At 41.6% G+C, this 21,484-nt stretch overlaps 1 protein-coding gene across 2 annotated transcripts in view; it reads left to right on the top strand.

Moving 5' to 3' along the window:
• The window catches only part of pdgfc (platelet derived growth factor c), a 45,194-nt gene that overhangs the window by 13,970 nt on the left and 9,740 nt on the right, over window positions 1-21,484 (top strand). For both annotated transcript variants that reach the window (XM_071909226.2, XM_071909225.2), the window contains exons 2-3: window positions 15,287-15,479; window positions 21,057-21,237. In XM_071909226.2, coding sequence (XP_071765327.1) covers window positions 15,287-15,479; window positions 21,057-21,237 — 374 coding nt within the window. The remainder of the gene's footprint in view (window positions 1-15,286; window positions 15,480-21,056; window positions 21,238-21,484) is intronic.

Below are 21,484 nucleotides of genomic sequence, written 5' to 3'. Positions count from 1 at the left end.
AGCTCCATCTCTTGATTATGTTTCCCCGATAAGGTTTGCCTCATACGGCGGGGTTATGTTTGGAGGCAAGCGGACACACGTGATTGAGCGGCTCTTTTATGAGCAGCCAGAGTGAGGAGACGAGCGCTGGAAGGCCTTTTGACGAATGGGTGACAGTCGGAGGCTTAATGACCTGTGCAGCCTGGCCTATTAAAAAGGCAAACTGGATGCTGAGTGTTTAGCGTTTAACCACTTTTTGTCATTTCTCAACCCATTCCCCCAAACAAGCACATAAAAATGAGACCCACTCACTTTGGTGACATGACACCAGTCCCCAGCAGATATTAGTCATGGTGAATAATGTATGTGTGTGTGTTGGTGGCTGGGTGTAAAGGTGGGTTGAAGTTCACATCATTAGGGTTAATTGCAGGTCAGGTGCTTAAAGGGACTTAATAAAGTTTACCATGTGCAGTAAGGGACTAACAGCTTGATGGGTTACGTTTACATGTAGAGTGCAAATGGATAAGGTACCAAACCCCACGCTCTACAGCACTGGGTTAAGTGTTTATATGTGAGTAAATCATTATCACTTTGAATTTTCAAAGATATTACAGCCTACAGGTTTTTATTTTAGTTGTTTGAGGTGTTTATATGAGGTGTGTTCATTTGAAATATGAGTAAATTAGTTCTATTACCTGATTATTAGGCTGCATATAGAGAAATGCTGGTACTGAACAATTACCATGATCTGATCACTAGAATCTTATGCAAAACAAATTTTGGTTACCCTATTTGCTTTTTTCTCACTATGTTTTGTGATATTTTAATGCATCCTTCTGCTGAAAACTGTCCAATGGTATCTCATTTTACATGTTTTTTTATTTTATTTTTTTTATTTTAGACAGTTGATGCTCTTATCAAGAGCGACTTACAAAGAATGCAACAGTAGAATAAGTTTAAATTCCTAGATTACCGCAATTACAAGCAACCTAATAGAAAGAGGTGCAAGGGTCAAAGCCATAGTGCCCTTACAATATTCTTTTGACCATAAAGTGATTATGTGTGATAGTACTGCTAGGGAAAAGCCATAAAATAATATTGTGTAATTAGAGCAGAGAAGAGAGAATACTATTCAGTGGGGAGAGGGTGAGATGAGGTAATTCTTCAAAAGATTTCAGCTTCAGAGTTTTGATGCTAGTAACTCTGCTGTTCAAAATTGTACACGTCAATGTATTTGTCCAAATGGTGCTGCCATAGTGATTGAAATACAAATCCTTTGGAAACCCTTGGATGAATGGGTCCATAGAGAGCAGCTCTGTGAGCAACAGTGCAATTATACAATAATTGTATTCCCCTCTTACGGGAATTAACCTGCAGACACTAAGTCACTGCCCTCGCCTACAGACGTTTCCCCTCAGAAACATCAATTTTCCCATTTTCTAATCCTCAAATTACTACTCATGTCAACTCTGAAGATCCAGGTACAAACTTGCTTGGTTTAGCAAAGCCAACCCTTTGGCAACTTGTTAGGATGGGATGTATGCGCAGACATCGTCCCCTGGAGTTTGGAGGGCACGAATTTGGTTTTGGCATTTACGACGGAAAGCAGCGGACTGACTCACTTTTGGGGAAGTGGTAGCCTAATTTTTAGAGAAGCAAGCTTTTGACCAGAGGGTCAGCGGTACAAGTCCGGTTGGAGGAAATCTGTGTCGGGGCAATGAATGAGACATACTCCCCCCCCCTCTTTCAACAACTGCTGTCATGGTGCCCTTGAGCAGAGCAAGAAACCGTGGGTTGGACTGGGTAGAAACAGGCTTGTATCTATGTGAATGTGAAACAGGATGTTACTGGAAAAGAGCCTTTGTGCTCAGCAAACCGTCCCTGGGTAAATAGGGGTTGAAAAGAATATACTTTCATTACCCTGGGTTGTCCACTGCTGCTCCCCTTCTATAGACAGCTGGGCCAAAAGGTTACGGGGGCTTGGTGGGGTGGCAGTAATTAGAGATCCAGAGCGAACCCTCTTAAAGAAATCGATCTGTATCTGGAGGAGTCTCTAAAAAGGCGGGCAGAGCCAGAGACCAGAGCGTTTTATTCTTAAACTGCCACAATTAAAATGTTCCTTTACTTGTCTCCTTGTCTGCTGCCTTGGATTAATCATTCAATTTGCTGCAGCTGAAAATCTCATCAGACCTTTGAAAGCTTTACCCAGATTTGCTTGCAAAGCTCCACGCTTATTACAGGGTTGTTCAGAAGCTCTGTTTTTCTACGTCCTCGTAGTTAGTGAAATAAACCTCCGAAACCTACTCCAGCTTTTTCTCCAGGTTTTTTTATTTTTTACTTCTAATCTAGGCTGCTGATGTGCTGTAGATGGCTGTTGCTTAATGGCTACAATGCTTTATGTTTTCAAGGGCATGAAGTATGCCAGAAAATTAAGTACAATGAGCGTTGGGAGGTCTACAGTACTTGGATTTTCACCATTTAAACTAAGATTACAGTAATGGTACAAGGAGAGGAAGACGTGTGAAGACAAAGCTCACTCAGCGTGTGAATGTGGCCTTTATCCAAGTTGCAACCTAAACTTTAGCTGAGATTCCAGCACAGAGTTGTGGAGTCCCAGATCAATTTAGAAGTCATTAGTTAAAAACATTATTGACCTATCCCAAGCTCTTCATTGTAGATTTGAGTGATTCTGTCTTGGAGCCAGGGAGCTACAAAGTGGACTGTGATCGGCTATCAATCCTCTCTGCTACTTACATTGCAAAACCTGGATCTCTAATCAGTCTTAATAGCAGTATCTGGAGCTGGTAAGGCAAAGCTGTCTTCCAATCTGGCGCGCCACAGATCAAACTGTAATTTTCTCCAAACATCCAGCTGTCCGGCTCACAGATGTGACTACAAAGGAGCCTGGAGCTGCCGTCCACAGCTGTGGAGAGAAGTTTAAAAAAGACATGGTTCATCTGTCAACGCCTGGTTCCCGGCCAGACGGAGAGGTTATGCCTGTCTTCCAGTGTTTGTGAGAAACATCTCCCAACCCTTTATTTTTTGTCAAACTATCAAGTTATCCACAGAACAAGAATTAACTTTGATATTGATTCAGAGTTTGACAGCTGACATGGAAATTAAGGTTGATGTGGGGCCACCTGCACCAATGCAGGCCTCGATTAAAAAAAGATTTAAAAAAGAAAAAACATTTGTAGTACCTATACCGCATCTGTTCCATTCAACTACCGTCATTGTTGATTGCAGTAAATTTATCATTGTTGCAAAATCTTAAGAACTTACATATTTATTCATGTAATTTTATTTTTTATGCCCTTGTATTTAAAGTGGTAATCCAAAATATTTGGTAGAGAAAGCGCTAATTCTAATTTCTTTGGCAACATCTTTGGTGCTAAAGGGTCATTCCTGTGGTGTTTCTGCACTGCACTTCCCAAAGATCACTTGTCAATCAAGCAGTGTGTCCAGTACTGCAACGTCTTTTTCTTTAAATTTTCTGTTGATTGAGTTTCTGTGTAGCTGGCGCTCTTTTCTTTGTTTGTTCAGCCATGAACTACCCAGTTCTTCTTCTATTTATTCCAAGCAAACCGCTGTTGCTGCTGCCCGAAACCTAAAACGCATCACTTCCTGCGCGGCAGAGCATTTTTTCCAGGAAAGACCGACCAGAGCAGCAAACAGAAAATGTAAAAAAGAAAAAAGAAAATGTAAAAGCTTTCATGAACTGGATATAGGTTGAATCACTATTGTGTTACATTGTTGGGGGGACAGAAAGTATAGCAAAACAGACATTTATCTATATAAAAATGTCACAGATTACTACTTTAAATTTTAGTTTATGGTTTACCCTCCATTTCAACCCTGATTTTGGTGGTGATATCATGTCTAAATCCAGGCTCAGAGGCTCGGAGGCAGAATTCCAGAGGGTCAACACTCTGTAGTGAAAGCACTGACACACAATCTTCCTTTTTCAGGACGTCAAACACAAGTGCGGGCTCTAATCAGAGGCTCGGAGAAATCATTCAGGGCCGGGGAAGCATTGTAACCCGAGGAGAAGCCCTTGTGTGGAGTTTTAGTCGCTGCCTGAGTTGTCGATAGAGTTCAATTTAGCTTTGGTGTGTCTCCTTTTCACACAGCAGCACATGTGACCGCGCACTCCTGCATTCACTCACATTAACAGCCCGCTTAGGTGGCTTTGGAAAACCTTATCACATTTTGTAATCGTTTCTCAGATAACAGTCTGTGCGTTGCGTTAGTGACACATTTCACAGCAATTATTGAAATGAAATCTGTCATGAGATTGAGGCCTTCTTTTGGATATGTTATTCAACACAGGCTATTTATATGGAGGGATTTACAGTAAGTTGGTTTGGGTTTTAATTGCTTTGTAGCAACTGTGAGCACAGTTTAAGCTCCCTTTGCATAATTCTTCCATACGAATCACGCTATTATAATGCATATACCAGTATTTTGTGACATTACATATAGTTCTACCTTGCAAAGGCAAAACACAGTGCAATATGCAGTGAGAGGTGTTTCCAGCTGTTCAGCAGTCTTATAAGTGATGGAGTCTAATATTTCTGTGTGAATGTTCTTTGATTTACCTGTTTTCAAACTGAATAATATGCTGTCTTCTACTGCAGCACTGCAGTCTAATGTTATCACCTAAGCCAAGAGTTCTACCGATATGAGATACTGTTATATAGAAACTCAGCAGTTTGCATCAGTTCATCATGACTACAAAGCACAAAATATCTTCTGTTGGAGTTTCTGGGGGAAAGTTGCAGACAGAATATGACAGAAAGCAAGAGAGCGAGAGAGAGAAAAATCTAGAGAGTTACCAAGGTTTCTTGAGAAACTCTGAAACACAAACTCAGGTTTGTGTCAGCTGCTCCCCCACAATCACTTTCCTTACTTTCACTCTTCACGTACATGTGCATACACACACACAGACACAGACACACAACCATACACACACACACACACATTTACTCAGTGTGGTGTCAGGTTAGGCCATCTGATATGATCTGCAGATGTTTTGCCATGCTTCAGCAGTAGGTGCCAAAAGACGTCATTCCCGGCCCCGGTTAGATGCGGCAGGTTTGGCCAGTATTTAGAGAGACCACCCTTCAACCAGAAAACCCAGGTTCAAGCACCCATGTCGGCAAATATCGGCCCTGCTGAAGTGTCCTTGAGCAACGCACTACATCCATACCGCCTCCTGTTCTGACCTCCCTGAGATGGGGGGCAAGAGAAAGGAGCGTTTCATTACAGGGATCATTAAAGTATCTTATTATTATATTGCAGCACAGCGAAACCTGGAGAGGTTCAGTCCTCTAAGTGCTGGGACTTAGATTCCACCTTCACGTGACCTTTGAACCCTGCACTCAAGGGGCTTCAAGAGGTCGTGATCACCCACCTGTTGCTGACAGGGAGTGGGAAAGGCAGAATAGACTGGAGGGAAAGCTGTACTCTGCTCAACAAGTACTGTAGTCTAATCTCCAGAGTATCAGCATAAAGTTTTGCACCTTTTTTCTCTCTCTCTGTAAAACACACATGCAATAAGCATTCAGAGGAAATGAACCCTGAGGCTTCCTGTGGTGTCTGAGAACGCCATTAACTGTTGAAGTTTTACCCAGCTTTGCCTTAAAAGGACTTAATGGGTCTCAATATGCCTTCTTGCATGTCTTCCATGACACATTTGATATAATATCTAGAAGTCAAAGTACTATTCCAAAGCAAAAGAACGCTGGGGACGGAGGACGGATAAAGATCCCCAAAGTTTAGAGGATGCATCAGATGCTGATTTGGCTGATGAGAATGAATAGGAAGTCCCAAGATCCATTGCAAGAGCGACACACCATGTCCAACCGGTGCTATATTGTGTAGTAAAGTGCCGGTGGAACCAGCTGGGAAAATTAATACTTGTGTGTCTTAACTGATTGAACATGCGACGTCAAGCACACAGCGCATCTCACACTGTAAAGTTGCGTTCTCTGTTATTGTGTTCTTGAGAAATTTGTTCTTCCCAAGACAACTTGGGAAGATCGTTCTCCACAACGACACAAGTATCGCCTTGCCATTCTTGGATTTAATATTCCTCTAATGAGCCCAGCTGCTTCTTAATTTCACTACTGTCTCTCATAACTCTGGCCAGCCAATCACAACTTGTGATTTACATTTTACATTATAGACATTTAGCTGATCTTATTGAAGAAGAGTATCAATACTCTTTTTCCAGTGTGACTTACAATGTTCATTGTCTTGCTCAAGGACACTTCAGCAGGTCACATGGCTGTTGATGGACACACATTGTATTTTGCGGGGATCAAACCTGCCATGGGATGGTCTCTCTAATCACTAATGTGTTGAGATAAGTAAAGGCCATAGGGTTTGCCTTATGCTGTCAATCAAACTGTATTGGCTTTGATATCAGCCTCCAGGTCTTTTTTTTTTATTTTTTTTTTTAATATTTACCTAGTTTAAAGATTGAACAGTAACCTGGACTAAATACTGTGTGTATACTGTGTGTAGAGCGGGCAGGCATGGTGTATATACACAAATTCAATCAATTTAATTGCCAAATACATGCATGATACAGGGTACAGGGACAAAAGGGCTTCACATACACTGCAAAGGGAAAGTGCAATATATGCTATGTATATATATATCTAAAGTGACTCTTTTTGCTGAGTCATCTGTACATCACCAGCTCTGGGTATCTTTCTGCCCTCACCTCTGCAGGGAATTTGGGTGTCAAACCCGTCACACTTCCTGTTTGGTCTGATACCAGGAAGCATATGCCTGGCAGATTGAATCACTACAGAAGGGTCCCATGAAGCCAAATTATTTTTTAATGGCATGAAAGATTCCCATGGCGTGTTTCAGCCTCTTTTTGCACGACCGACTGTAAACCCAAAGGCAATAAATATCCTAAGCAGGGTCGGGAATTTACTGCACCTGTAGTAACCACTGCACAGGCTTAATAAGCACCAGATGTGGGAGTGATTGCATCGGGCCTAAAAGGCAGCAAAAAAAAAGGGAATTCATTGTTGGGTACAGTTTCATCACCTGACCAAAGCCGCTTCAGCTCTGTCGCTCAGGGGCCTGTATTGGTTTTGATCAGCAGGTAACGGGGCTGAAATTAAAAACAATTTGGATTTAGTGTCACAACGCCTCGGCTGTCGATTATTGGAGAGGAAATGGCTGTCGTGACTGGTTATCCTTGATGTGTGAAGTTGTTGGGAGAACAGTGTGGTGCTGGACCAATCTTTAGCCCATAATGTGTGAAAATAATAATTTGGCCAACTTAGCAAATACGACCCCCATGGCAATGTAATCTACACCCATTTGATAGGGCCCTTATGGCATGGGATCCATACCAATTTGGTACGGTTTACTTTTTAGTCAGGACCAACTGAAATGGAAAATAATGACTTTACCCCTCTAAAAGAATCTGGTCTGACCTCACATTTAAAGCAGCCAGAAATAGTTATTTCTTTGTCAGGTTTGAATAGTGGTGTGGCCTGACTTAAATGTTCCTGGTGCTGCAGAAGAAAGCCAAAGTTATGTCTACTATATCATGCAGTATGACTACCAGATAAACTCCAAAGCTTAAGGGCTGCTGTAGTGGGACATTGTAATGATTTAATGTGAAAACTGGAGAATTTAGCGAGCCTAACACAAAGCCATTCCTCCCTCTCCCGTTTCATGAGAAACATTCAGCAGTCTGAACAAAGGTGCTGTTTTCACTTAGTTTATCTGTGCTTGTTTGTCTTTATGCATGCATTAACATTCATCTGTGTATGCATGTGAATATGTGTGTGTGGGTGTGTGTGTGTGTGTGTGCAAGGGATGTATGCGTGCATACTATTTCTTGCCTGTGCATTCTTGTATTTATATATTTATTAATTTGTAACTCTGTTAAGAGAGGTGCCATATAATTATTATTACTATTACTATTATTACTTATTATTATTATTAGTAGTAGTAGTAGCAGCAGCAGTAGTAATAGTAGTAGTATGCCTGTGTGCTCTAACAGTATCTACATCTCTATGGGTCTGTCCATGCACACTCCGGTTTTGTTTCGGCAGGTGAAAGGTTAATGTTTAACAGCATGAATGGTTCACCCACTAACGTGTGAACAAAGCACAATGGCTGCACTGTATAGGCTCCTATTTATTCAGACTCACTTCCTCCCTTAATAGTCGGCTCTACTTTCCTTACAGAGGAAAAAAGTAGGTCAAGGAAAAGTCATGTTTGAGGTAATTCACTCTGGGGGGACCGCTTCTCTGATCATTAGATGACATTGGTTAACCCCGAGAGTGAGGTCATTTTCGAGTCGAAGTTACGCCCAGAATCAGACCCGACTGGTAGCGTGTGTGTGCATTTTACAGTACAGTGGCTGGATGAGGGGGGGGGGGGAGCGGCGGCTATCAGTGGGAAAGTTGAAAAGAGAAAAGTATGAAAAGGCAGTGTTGTATAAAAAATAATCATCAAACGCTTCAGGAAAATAGAAGGCAGAGTTTCAATAGTGTGGGGGCTGATTTGTGACCTTGTGGATCTTGTTTTCTAATCTAATAGAGGTTTTCAACAAAAGTATTCTTAAGGAGCGTACTCTTAAGGAGGTTCTGCTTTGATGCAAGTGAACAAAAGACCTACAGCAAAGAATCACTTAGATAGTTCATTCTTGAACCTCACGCACAAAGACCCTGTACCGAAGAGGAATGCAAACACATTGTTCCCCCACCTACTGCAATTACTTGCGATGAGTACGTAAGGATTAAACAGGATATATGCAGACTTTTTGGATTAAGTATGATTTCATCCATGCAGGTCTCTGGAATACCTTTTCATCAGGGCCTAATTCTTTCATTCATGTCAAGGCCTTTTTTTTCTTCTTTTCCCCCTTTCTCTGCAACAGCAAGCTCAGATTTTCCTTTCACATTCTCCCCTTAATTACAGCCTTAATAAAGAGGCATTCCACTCAACATTTAACTGATTTTTCCCAAGGAATTATGCTCAGGAACAGCTCCTAAAAGCATGCATCTATTTATAATTGTGCAAGTATTTTCTTAAGGAGTTTTTGGTTTGGTTGGGCCACTTACTGTATATTAATACCATATGTTTACTTACTGTTTCACATGCAGTACAGTACATATGGGGCTATATATTAAAGAATCACATATTATTCCACATTAATCATTATGTTCTTTATGAGCCTATATGTTGGAGCCCACTGTAATAGGGATGTAATTAAAAACATGTCATTGTGATGGAAGGCCAAGCTTTAATAGCATGAAAGCTATCGGCTTGTTTCCTCCTGAGCCAGCAAATGGATACAAAAAACAGTCAATCAAACCTGGTGTGCTGCCGCTACTTGCACCACAGATTAGAAGAGCAATCAGCCCTTTTTTTTTTCAGTCATTTCTGCAAAGACATCAAAGAAATGTTGACTGCAGGAACAAGGAGGCAGGTAGATTTATTTGAATAGGATCATGGTGTTCTTACTCTGTGAAACGAACGTAGCTAAGGAACACTCTGACAATGGTATACGGCTTTGAAGGGGTCTTTTGTCCAATCAAATGCTGCATAAACTGTCCATTTTCTGTCTGCAAGGAGTGCATTTTGCGAAAGCTTGATTTGCCCAAACAAGGTGGCCCTTATTTGGTTAGACAGTTTGTATTGGACGCCAAGCTCTTGAGAGTTGTGAAAGAGCCTGTTCATTGAGAAGTCATGCCTGGGCTTTGTTTTTCTTTGCATCTGGCACACTGTCACTCAGCTTGTTCCCACCTGGCTCCCCACCAGTCCTAAATGAAAACATCAAAGTGATATTTGCAATCTGATGTAATTGTTATTGAAAAAAAAAAAAGCAGTGTCATCATTGTTTTATATGCCTAATATTTTTGATAGATGGCGTCGTCGCCCGTGCCAGGAGAAAAAGCCAGGCTGTCATCAAGTTACATCTTGATATAAATGCTGGTTTAGAGGAGATAAAAGGTTGTTTGGATCTAGGAGTGGTTATCAAAAAACAATACCCACTTTTTTAATATGGGTACTGATTTCATGCTATAGAAATTAGATCAAAGTGTTGGATTCTTACAATGAGAACTCAAGTTTTCCTCTAGTTTATTGGAATTTTAACTGAGGAAATCAATTGAGCATGGTCTTATTCTACTCTGAAAAGCAAATGTAGTAAAAGCTAAGTAGATAATACTTTACTCTTTTCTTTCATTCAACAATCATTCTCATATTCAATTTGGATGATCAGAACTGGTATTGCTATTGAAACATTTACAAGATCCAGCTTTAGTTGGATTCACTCTCTCTTGTTTTCGGTGACCACTCCCTGGGTCTGAGATGTTGTCCTTGGAAACATCCTGAGCCACTCAAAGTTGGTATGGAGCCGTTATTTGAGATTGTCCAGGGTCAGCACATGGCGCAAACTTAGCATGCCTGTGTTTTTGTTTCTATTGAAAGCAAATGAACTCACAATGAATCATGCTGCTGGGTATGAATCACATCCCTCACTCACATTTATGGCAAAATAAAGAGTAATCAAGCTCAGAATGTGTTTCGAATGTAAATTTGTCCATACAAGCTGCACTGGGGAAATGGTTACTCATCCGTTTAATGCACTAACAAACTTCCAGCAGCGCGCTCCATCTCACAAGCACATTAAACCCCTGCTGGTTCCTCTGACAGCTAGACATTTTGGATTGACTCATGAATACTGAATGATCATCAGAGGTACAAAAAGAAATACTGCTGGAACAAATTGAGAGGACAGGCTGGGGAAGGGCTGAAACTATTTTGTTTTCTTGCACAAGTATCAGCAATATAATTTCTTTAAAAGAATGCCAAATTTTCATCACAGCATGATAATCACAACACAGTCACATGAGTCAAATGTGTGCTTTCCCAAACAAGACGCATGGAAGTGTTCAAAGTGACACGTCCTTTTTAAAGGTGCATTAGCGTAATTACTGTAAACAAACGAAACCACCGCAAAAAGGTTGGCAGCTTCCAACGGCCTCTACGCTGCGTTTTACATTGTGTGTCACCAGATCGGATTTCGTGGGAAATCTGCTGGATTGCTTTACAGCACAAAACAGGAAGAGGGCGCTGTTCTTCCAGCACAAATGGAGCGATACATTTCATAGTTGCTCAAGGTCTATGGAGAAATCTCTTCGTCTTAAAGCCAAAGAGAAAAAAGGTGCCAGGGAGGTGGAGGGAGGACAAGTAGCAACATCCTCTTTGTGACAGGAACCAAAAATGTGGTCTTAATTTTGAGAAATACTGGCAGAATAACACTAACAATACCACTAGTGTGAGATGGAGGCTACCAATCGTCTCCACCATGCGCTCATTTGTTTACAGTAATTATAAATACCAAGGTGTCACAATCTGACAACAATATAATGTTTAAAAATGCTATATATAGCACCTTTAAAGATGCCACTGTGCACAGGCTTTTATTGCTGCAAATGCACAAATGATTAATATTTCTCTCTCTCATACATCAACATCCGATCTATTATTTTGAGCCGACGGCGTAACATCAGTCTTGTAGTCAGGATGGGTTCAGGCCAGTGGCGTGCACAGACTCTCTAAGGGGCAGGGGCAAAAAATGAAAAAGGGGCACCTCTTCTGCCCGCATCAACCTGAAGCCACCTGGTCTTTGGGGGGCATAAGTGTATGCTGATATATGGAGTGAATATTAATTTAGGCTGAATTAGGTCACACACAAACACACACACACACACTCACACTCTCTCTCTCTCTCTCTCTCTCACTCACACACACTCTCACACACACTCACACACACCTTACGCAAGAGTATGTCTTTCAGTGGCATGGACACTTTTCGAGAAGGCACTTTTTAATTTTTTCTTAGTGTTGTTAGGGCTGTTAGTGTTGTTGCAGTTTCTCTGCACTCCATTTGATGAACAAAACCAAAAACCATCCCTCCTTTCCAGGTTAACCCTAACATGTCACATAAACACCTGTGAATAGGTTAAAATAACTGGGATGATTAATCAAATCAAAACTTTGATACCAACTCTTACTCTACGATTAATGTTTTATTTATGATTCTGAACTCACATTTAACTAAATGAAAGTAAATTTCTCTTTCAGGAAGTACATTTACTCAAGTGCCGTACCTCAAGTACAAATTTGAGGTACTGTCACTTTACTTGAGTATTTCCATTTTGTGAGACTTTGTACTTTTCATCCATTACATTTCAGAGGGAAATATTGTTCTTTTTCCTCCACTACATTTATCCGACAGCTGGAGTTACTAGTTACTTTGCAGAATAAGGTTTTATATGCAAAACATACAATAAGCTCATAAAATCTGTTGCATTATTAGAGTTGTAACTCCCCAACCGTATATGGAGCAGTTAGACCTATATTAAAATATTTCTTACAAGTTAATGCGTCAATAATTTAACACAGGGACTGTTCTTCAAAACAAGTGCTTTTACTTTTGTTACTTAGGTACCAGGGTCGGCCCGAGGGTTTTGCTGTCCCTAAACAAGAAATTTGTGGACCCATAACACAAAAAAATGTGCGTGTATAGAGCTCAAACCTGGGTAATAAGTCTAATTCAGTTTCTTCAGTGTCATTCAGTAACAATATTATACTTTCTATGCCTGTTCATCATTGCGTTCCGTATTGAATTTATTGATAACCTCTGGAGGCCTTGCTTTCCTGTATGATTTCACTGGAACAGTAGATCTACTGTATATACTCAGGTGGAACACTAGTAGTCATATCAAAGCTGTGTAGAAAAATCACAGTATACACTGTCAATAAAATGAGATGAACAAACATAACTTAGCCAACTAAATATAGAGAGAATAGAAAATCACAAAAAGTAATCAAGTAAAAGGGTAATCAAGTATGTGATTCTTCTTAAGGTGATCTTATTGAGCTCCGAGTTTCTTTTACACAGCTCTGGCTCTCTCAGAGGATGAGATAAATGTAGACTAGTGTAGCAGCTCCATTTACATGTTTGAGTTTGACAACAGCATTTAAATTGCAGAACCAGACAAACAATTAATACATCAAAAATATTAAAACAACTATAGATCCAGTACAGCTAGCCTATATTTTCTCTACAACACTGTCTCTGTCCAGCTGTCTGACTGCAGTGCCACTTTCAATTCTCTACAGGAATAAAACAATACAGGAAGAGCATTATTTTAATTGATATTTTATTTTATAGAAGTTAGTGTATGTGTGGGGAGGGTGGGTTTAAAATGGGTGTTAGGGTGTGTGGGAGGATGGTGGGTTGTAAACGGGGGTTGGTGTGTGTATGTGTGTGTGTGTGTTTGGTGGGGGGCATATGTGCACATTTACAAAAGTCTGTAAGTTTGTGTGTGTGTGTGTGTGTGTGTGTGTGTGTGGGAGAGCACAGGTGTTAATGTGCTCAATGTGCCATCTTTCTCTGGATCAGCTCCATTTCTTGGCGAAGGCCTTTATTCTCGAACTCAAGCTTGACGACCTGCTCCTCCTTCTCCTGACGAAGGGCCTCCTTCTCAGCCTCACAGGCCTTAAACTTGATGGCCTGCTCATCCAGTTCTTGGCGGAGGTCACTCTTCTCGGCCTCACAGGCCTCAAACTTGATGGCCTGCTTCTCCAGTTCTTGATGGAGGTCACTCTTCTCGGCCTCACTGGCCTGCTCCTCCATGTCTTGGCGGAGGACTTCCTTTTCAGCCTCACAGGCCTTGAGCTTCATGGCTAGCTCATAGAGGCTCCAGCCCTGGTTGTAGTATTAGTAGTATTATTATATTTCTGTCATAATAGTACAAGCTGGAGACTCTAAACAAAAGGTAACAATCTTCATTGGATAGTTTTTATGATAAAGTCACTAAATCTATTTTTTTTCCTTGCATGATGAATATGAAGTTAGCACCGCGAGCCCCCCCCCCCCCCCCCCTGCACGTGCCTGGTTCAGGCTGTTGTCATGGCGATGGTCGGGCGGCTCAGGTGGGAGGATCCCGGCCATGTCTCTCCTCAGGGTGACAGGGCCTGATGGAGGGTCGTGGGACTGAGTGACAAGCATCGTCTCTGTGATTTAAACCCCACGGCCGCTGGTCCCACTGGCCATCGACCGACCTGCGAGGAGCGCTTGGTAAAACACACCATGCTGCCCTCCTTTTAATGATCCCTACATTAAATTCTTCAGGTTTATGGAGTCAAGATGTTGTATCACAGCACACAGCTAAGCATGAGAGACAATATTATATGCAATTAGTGATCTAATATGCATGTTTTTGATTGTGGACTTATGTTATATATTATGTTATTCTTACATAGATTATTATAGATATTGATGTTATCTATAACCATTGTGTATTACATATTTTCAGTGCAAGAGAAAGAGTTTTGTGTAAAGAAGACAATCTTATAGACAGATAGAGCGGCTTCTTTAAAAGCTTGAGGTTACGTGTGTGTGTGTGTGTGTGTGTGTGTGTGTGTGTGTGTGTGTGTGTGTGGGTGTGTGGGGGTGTGTGTTACTTGAAGATGTAAAGGCCATTCAAAGACACAGCCCAAGGGAAACATGCAGGTGCTTTCAGTAGCACTGTATCATAATTTGTCTGACATGGTTGTTCCCCAATTTAGTGCAAGAATGAAAACAATATTGATAAACTGTTCAGACAGGAGCCGGATGTGTCAGTGTTTGTCTGGTAAAGGCCAGCTGAGGGCAAAACGTTGCTGAATAAACCACTAAGGGAGCATCAATCCAGTGGGCGGGTATCTTTTTTTCACACCTTTTATATTAAGCACCTGGTCGGTATTTTGGATGAGCACACACTACACTACAAGTTCCAGATTATAACATATGTTCAACTTCTCTCAAGCCAACCCTTTTCATTCGTAAAGTCAAATAATGCATAGGGATTCCCCCTAGGCTGATTGAATTGATTTGAACAAATCAAATTGCTGTGTAAGCAAACCATAAAAAACAAATTTTCCTCATTTCAATGCATGGGCATTTCATAAGTGTTTATTAGGTTACCATTTATTATTTTTCATATAGTATCGGATTACCTGATGATCAGTATTGTCCAAATAATATTTCAAAGCCTGTAGACTGAAGTTCTCAAATAAACCATGGGGCATGAACTGTAACACTTAACACATTTTGACCAAAGTTCCTTCTTTGCCATTTAAGTTTGCCAGTTAGCTTACTTGCACTCTGAAAAACAATGGTTCTTTGGCTCCGCCCGTTGAGGTTTAACCGATGTTGCTTGAGGCAAGCTTGACGTTATTTTTGTTTTTTCCTGTTTGTTTCCTCTTGTAGGAGTGCAAGATTCCCAGCAGGAGAAGATCATAACAGTGTCCGGAGAGGGAATGGTCCACAGCCCAGACTTCCCACACACCTATCCCAGGAATACTGTGCTGGTCTGGAGACTAGTGGCCACCGGCAACATGAGGATCCAGCTTACCTTTGATGAGAAGTTTGGTCTGGAGGACCCTGAAGATGGAATATGCAAGTAAGAACATCATAGATAGATAGATACTTTTTGAGAGATTGGCCCCATTGGTCAACTTATCTGTTACAGCACTGACACCAAAATCATCAATGTGTCCCTGATAGATCATTAGCTCTGGTACTCTATGCTAATTCTTATAATTGACGACTAGCATTATCCAAAGTAATAAGACTGATAGGGCTTTATCCCTTATAAATGTTCTGTTATGACGGGGTTAACGCCAAAGCTTGGACTATGTATCAGTTTTAATTTTCTAAATATTTTTGTGGTGTCTCTCCTGATTGAACTATCACTCAACACAGAGTTAGCATGGTGCCAATGCTCTACCGGGGACACATGGATGATTTTGGTGTCTATGTTCTCATCACTCAATGGCTGAAGTTCACAGGTCCAAAAACATGATGTATTCATTTAATGGCTTATAAGGTATATTTTAGAAGATAAGAAAATATAGCTTTTATTGTCCCAAAGGAAATGTTGTCCTAGACACATGATGCTGGCTTCATAAGACAAAAAAATAAGACAACAGCAGCATACCACAATTGCACATTTCCCATGTATGCATGTGTCCAAACTGACCACATATCTATTCATTTCAAGTGTGCACTGACATCAAAGCCAAGTGAAGAATCACCTCCTACAGCAGTAGTAGTAGTAATGTGCAGTGTCTCATTCAGAATTGCCTCTGCTTGCCTGGCCAGCTCTCATCAAAAGGAGGGCTTCCCCAGTTGGCATGCTGGACGCGTGCTTCGCTTGGGGTAAAGACGTGTGTCCCGGCCGTGTTGTGGTCCATTTTTAAAGATTTAGAGTCAAAGTGTGGCCATTTGTGAAATTGCCTTTGGTCTGCTGTGGCGGCCGGTGAATATTGAAAACCCAGCAGCGGAGTGATTTGTTTCACCCAAGACGCCGTGACGATGTGGTGCAGGCCGGCATATTTTACTGATTTAGTCGATATTTTTAGTTGTCCACGTGATTGTTCGAAAGACACACAGGTCTCACCCTGGCAACACACACACACACACACACACACACATATACAATCACACACTCACATACATCGTCTACTTTATTTGAGAGGCCCACTTTCAATTACCGCCTTGCTTTGTCTCTGTTGCCATCCGTTTGAAACGGGGATCCCGAGGCCCAACAATCGATTTACCCTCTGTGCATTATGCTCAGTGCCCTGTTGTCAATATATCAGAGCTGACTGGTTAGCATGGAGGAGCCCAGTCAGAGGCCGTGGAGAGGAGCTGGGGGAGGGTGACCTCGCTAGTCATTCCTGGAGAGCCCCCTAATGGTTGACAAGGTGAATGACAGCGCCAGTTCCCTAGAGAGCTGACATGGTTCAGATCTAGGGCATGACAACACTAGATCAGCATGTATCACTTGGGAAGTTAACCTTAGCTATTAGGAACATAAAGGTGGATCTGATTGTGTGTCAGTATGTACTGCGTTAGCTGTCAATATGCCTCTGCACCAGTGTCACCAAGACAAATTCCTGTACATTTATTCTCATTGATGAAGTGATTGTGATTCTGATTTTTGGAGATAGAGGTGGATTGCAAATGTGGTTTGGCTCTATCTGTATCCTCTTTAATCAATCATTAAAGGAGGAGGGACTTTCCACTCATATAAGAATATGTAGAGAAAGAAAGAGACGTTGCTTGTAATGTTGGCAATCACGGAATTTAATCTTATCCTGCTGCTGCAGGCATTATAAGGCATTAAAATGTAGCTGTAAGAAAGGAAGGAGGGATGAAGAGAAGAAAAGAAGAAAGGAGGAAAAAAGGAAGGGAGGGAGGGATGAAGGAAAGAAGGAAGGAATGAAGGAAGGAAGGAAGGAAGGGTGAGGTTACCCATTCCTATCTATATAACCTATTGGGTTATACACTATGAGTGCAAGAAAGAAAGAATGAAAGAAAGAAAGATCTATATAAGCTTTATAAGTGCAGGTAATTTGAGCCCCCAACACACCTCCACGGTGGGCCGGGTGTGTGTTGACGAATGGGGTTAGTGTTGCTGTCGAAGCCCCGTGAGGGAAAGTTCCACAGCGGGACAGGGTGCAGATTGACAACTTTTGTACCGTCCTACCTTTGTACAAGACTGCACTAGTCTGCGTCCCCGGGGAGAGGGGCGAGAGACAATAACAACATCCTTTTCCAGGGTCATACAAGTCATCGCCACGTCTACCGCTCCAGCGCTCGCATTTTTCACTCTCCCCCCCGGCCGAGGCCCAACATGTTTTGATCGGATCCCAAGATACACACCGTTGGCAGGGTTGGCAGACAGATGAACGCAGCGTGCGCTCACAAGCAGAAACAGACACATTCACAAGTCTATCTACCTCTCCTCTCGCTCTCTCTCTCTTTCTCGCTCTCCCTCTTTCTCACACACTCTCTCTCTGTCACTCTCTTTCTCTGCCCCACATACACAAACACAGACATTCCTATCCAGGCCTCTGGCCTATTCTACATATCTACTTTATCTTTCATGTGCGTTGAAAATTTCATTCATCAAATTCTCCCAGAGACTTTCATCCCAACCGCGTTAGAGCAAAAGAATTCATACACAGTGTTATCGATACCCTCGCATCACAGCAGAATAAGCGAGACTGTAATCTCCTGTCCTGTAAGTCACAGCAATGGCCTGGGATAAAACAAACAAAGGCCGTGGGAGAGCTGTTGCTCAGCACTGGTAGCAAGCCTGGAGCGAGTCGTCTTCGCTAAGATGAGAGAGAGGCTCTGTAGTCGACACGCTCATCTGCTATTCTGTTTGTCTGTGGCGCAATGAAAAGCATTCTTACCAAATCCACTGCAGGAGAGGCATATTGGAGAGGGATTGGTCTCGCTGCTGGTTGGCATGGCAGCAGAGTCGTGCTTGACGGCTTGCAGACACGACTGCTCTCAATGAAGCATTTACGCCCTCTTTCTTTAGATTATATAAAGGATAGAACTGTTTATGTTATTAATCTGCACCATTTCAGCAGTAGATATGCTACTTATTGATACTATATAGGAAGAAAACTAAACAAAACATTATTAGCTATATGTGTCACAAAGTAACCCAATCTGTGAATACCATATTATATATATACCATAGTAGTTCCTATATATCAGTCAAACAGTGACGTGCATGGCTCCACTGTCTTTCTGACTGTATTCACAAAGCGACTGTAGGTACAGTACGGTATATATGTCAGTGCATTTGTAAATCTGAGAAACCGCTGTTAAACATGGTGCTTCTGAACACATGGCGATGTGTAATGATCAGGCCGTCCTGCATTATTGATGAACCATCTGTCACAGTGCCTGAGCTGTCTGAGGGCTGATTTTTAGAGAGGAAAGCCTCCCGCTTCACTGGCCTCCATCATGTTCATACCAGCGTGATTTGCATTCATATCAATCACCGTTTTAGAACTCAGCTAGTGGTCTACTTGTGCACATTTAAGAAGTGATAGTTTATAATGCTGCGTATGTACACCATTTTCGATAAATACTTTCAACTTTGCCTTTCCTATTAAGAGTTTGTTTGTGCCTCCCTACAAACTTCCTGCAGAACTTTTTTCCAAATCAAAGGCAGCGGTGTAAGGAAATTTGTCGCCCCCCTCCCTCCCAAGTTTATTTAACATCACAGAAAATCCATTTTTAGTCTTGCTCGTGTCCCTCCGTGTTGTTTTATTGAAACCAGCTTGAACTGAATCTGTCAAGTCTGCTCAAAATGTAAACAATGTCCTTGAAAGCCAAATATCCGAATTGGCAGCAGTGAATGAGAGGTTAGTGCGCCTGTCGACGCAAAGGGCAAAGTGATTAATCCCAGACAGTGAAGAGTCTGTGAAACAAGGCTTTATTGAATGCAGCGGCAACCACCAGTTACACACACAGGTATAAATAATAAGGGCTGAACTCCTGAACTGTATCTCCTAAGTGCTGAGGTTGATCGATGTTAGCCTTGGCACATCAAAGAGGCCTGGAGCACGGCCATTGCTTATGCTCCTGCACTTTACAATGTTTATTGGTATTATGGGGCGGCAGGGTGGCCTAGAGGTTAGATACTGTCATGTAATCAGAGGGTCACAAGTTTGATCCCCACAACAACCAACAAACAAACAAAAAAGTAACACATAACTGCAATGCTATAGTGTTTTTCTTCTTACCACCTCAAATGAAAGATTACACGGTCGTACATGGGATTTCATGACCCTTGGGCCTTGAAACCGGTTAAAGCCTATTATAATAATATTAAAAAAATGCATGGGCATCTTTTCTTTATTCCTGAAAAACAAACTTTTTTGCATATATGTGGTTTTCACCCAGCAGGTTCTTATATTTCAGCATTTTTCAGTGTTTATTGGTCTTATTGAGTAAAATAGAAATAATGTAAAATCTCATTCAATCCAATTACACGGGCTATCTCCATCCTTATCGCAGAGGGGTTTTTGACAGTGAAAATGGAAATAGGATTCTGAATACTCAAGACAATATAGGTCAAGCAACAAAACAACATTATGCTCAGCTATAAAAATCATTATGCAAAACACAATCACAGATTTCTCCCTATTGTTTTCACCCATTTGATTTCTTAGACTAGAACCGTATTCCCAAACAAAATGCTGATCATTTCAGTGTAATGATTTACAAAATGAGATTTACAGAATAGGCCTGGAGCCCTCCCAGAGTCAACCACTAACGAGCTCAAGGTTTAATTAAAAACTAAATCTCAACAAAATGACAAGGTATGCATGCAACATGTAACGTTAGTGCAGTAGGCTTGTCCCTGGGTCTGCATCAGCAGCCATTATCACTAACTAGTAAAAGCAGCTGCTAATGCTCCCCTGCCAACCAACCTGAGATTAGTCCTCAACTCAATCTTCAGCTCATCATTTTTTTTTTTTTTTTTTTTTAATTCAGGCTATAAATAATAAAGAATCGCTTCTCTCCCTACTGAGACATTATAGCCTGCGGTTAAAGAATATTTATTTTATTAGTTTTTAATTTATATTTGTTATATTTGTTGTTTTATTTCCCTGGATAGTCTGGATAGTCTCGAGCCAATGAAACAGCACCATAGCAAGCATGCATGTTTGCTATGGTGCTGTTTCATTGGTGCAAAGAAGCAAAGAAGGAGCAGCCAAACAACTTACAACAAGGAAAAATACAATCAAAATCACCTAAAATGCATGTGTCAAAATGTACTGTATTCACCCAACTAGAGGGCCGGGGTTCAATCCCCCTTGCGTCCATAACGTGCAGAAGTACCCTTGAGCAAGATACTTAACCTGCTCCCGACGTAGTAATACACCTCTCCTTACTGAGACATTATAGCCTGCGGTTAGAAACCATTTAGTGATAGCACAGCACCTCCTCAGAGGACAGAGAAAGATGGATGGATAAACTTGTAGCTCATGAAGAGAAGAGCTTGTTATGGTTTAACAAAGCTGCCCTCATAATAATGTAATGTAATGTTTAGGCGCAGGCAAAATGACTGGTGATGTTCTAAGGACCACACACACACTGAGCCAAATAATCTCATCTTCCTACTCTCTCTCTCTGTGTTTATTTGCCTCTTGCACTCTACTAGGTATGACTTTGTGGAGATAGAGGACCCGATTGAGAACACCATCCTGGGTCGTTGGTGCGGGTCACAGTCGGCACCGGCCGGTCACATGTCCAAAGGCAGTCAGATCAGGATCCGCTTCATCTCCGACGAGTACTTCCCCTCAGAGCCGGGATTCTGCATCCGCTACTCCCTTCTGCCTGCGGTAAGTGTTACGTGTCGAGACTTGAAAAATGTGCATTGTGAGTTCCCAATGTTGTGAGCGACAATGCAATTTTGTTGTCAATGGATTTGAAACCAGAAAAATAAAGACACAGACAATTACATTTAATTGCTTTGTGTTTTTATAATCGCTCCTTTGCTTCCATCTCCATTTGGAAGTACAATGCCTCCACCTTAGCTTTCAGGAGTTGACATGACAGTAAGAAAAGCACCTACCACAATAAAGTCGA

The sequence above is a fragment of the Centroberyx gerrardi genome, chromosome 16 (genome assembly GCF_048128805.1).
Source record: "Centroberyx gerrardi isolate f3 chromosome 16, fCenGer3.hap1.cur.20231027, whole genome shotgun sequence".
Taxonomy (NCBI): Eukaryota; Metazoa; Chordata; class Actinopteri; order Beryciformes; family Berycidae; genus Centroberyx; species Centroberyx gerrardi.
This window is presented reverse-complemented; position numbering and strand designations above follow the sequence as displayed.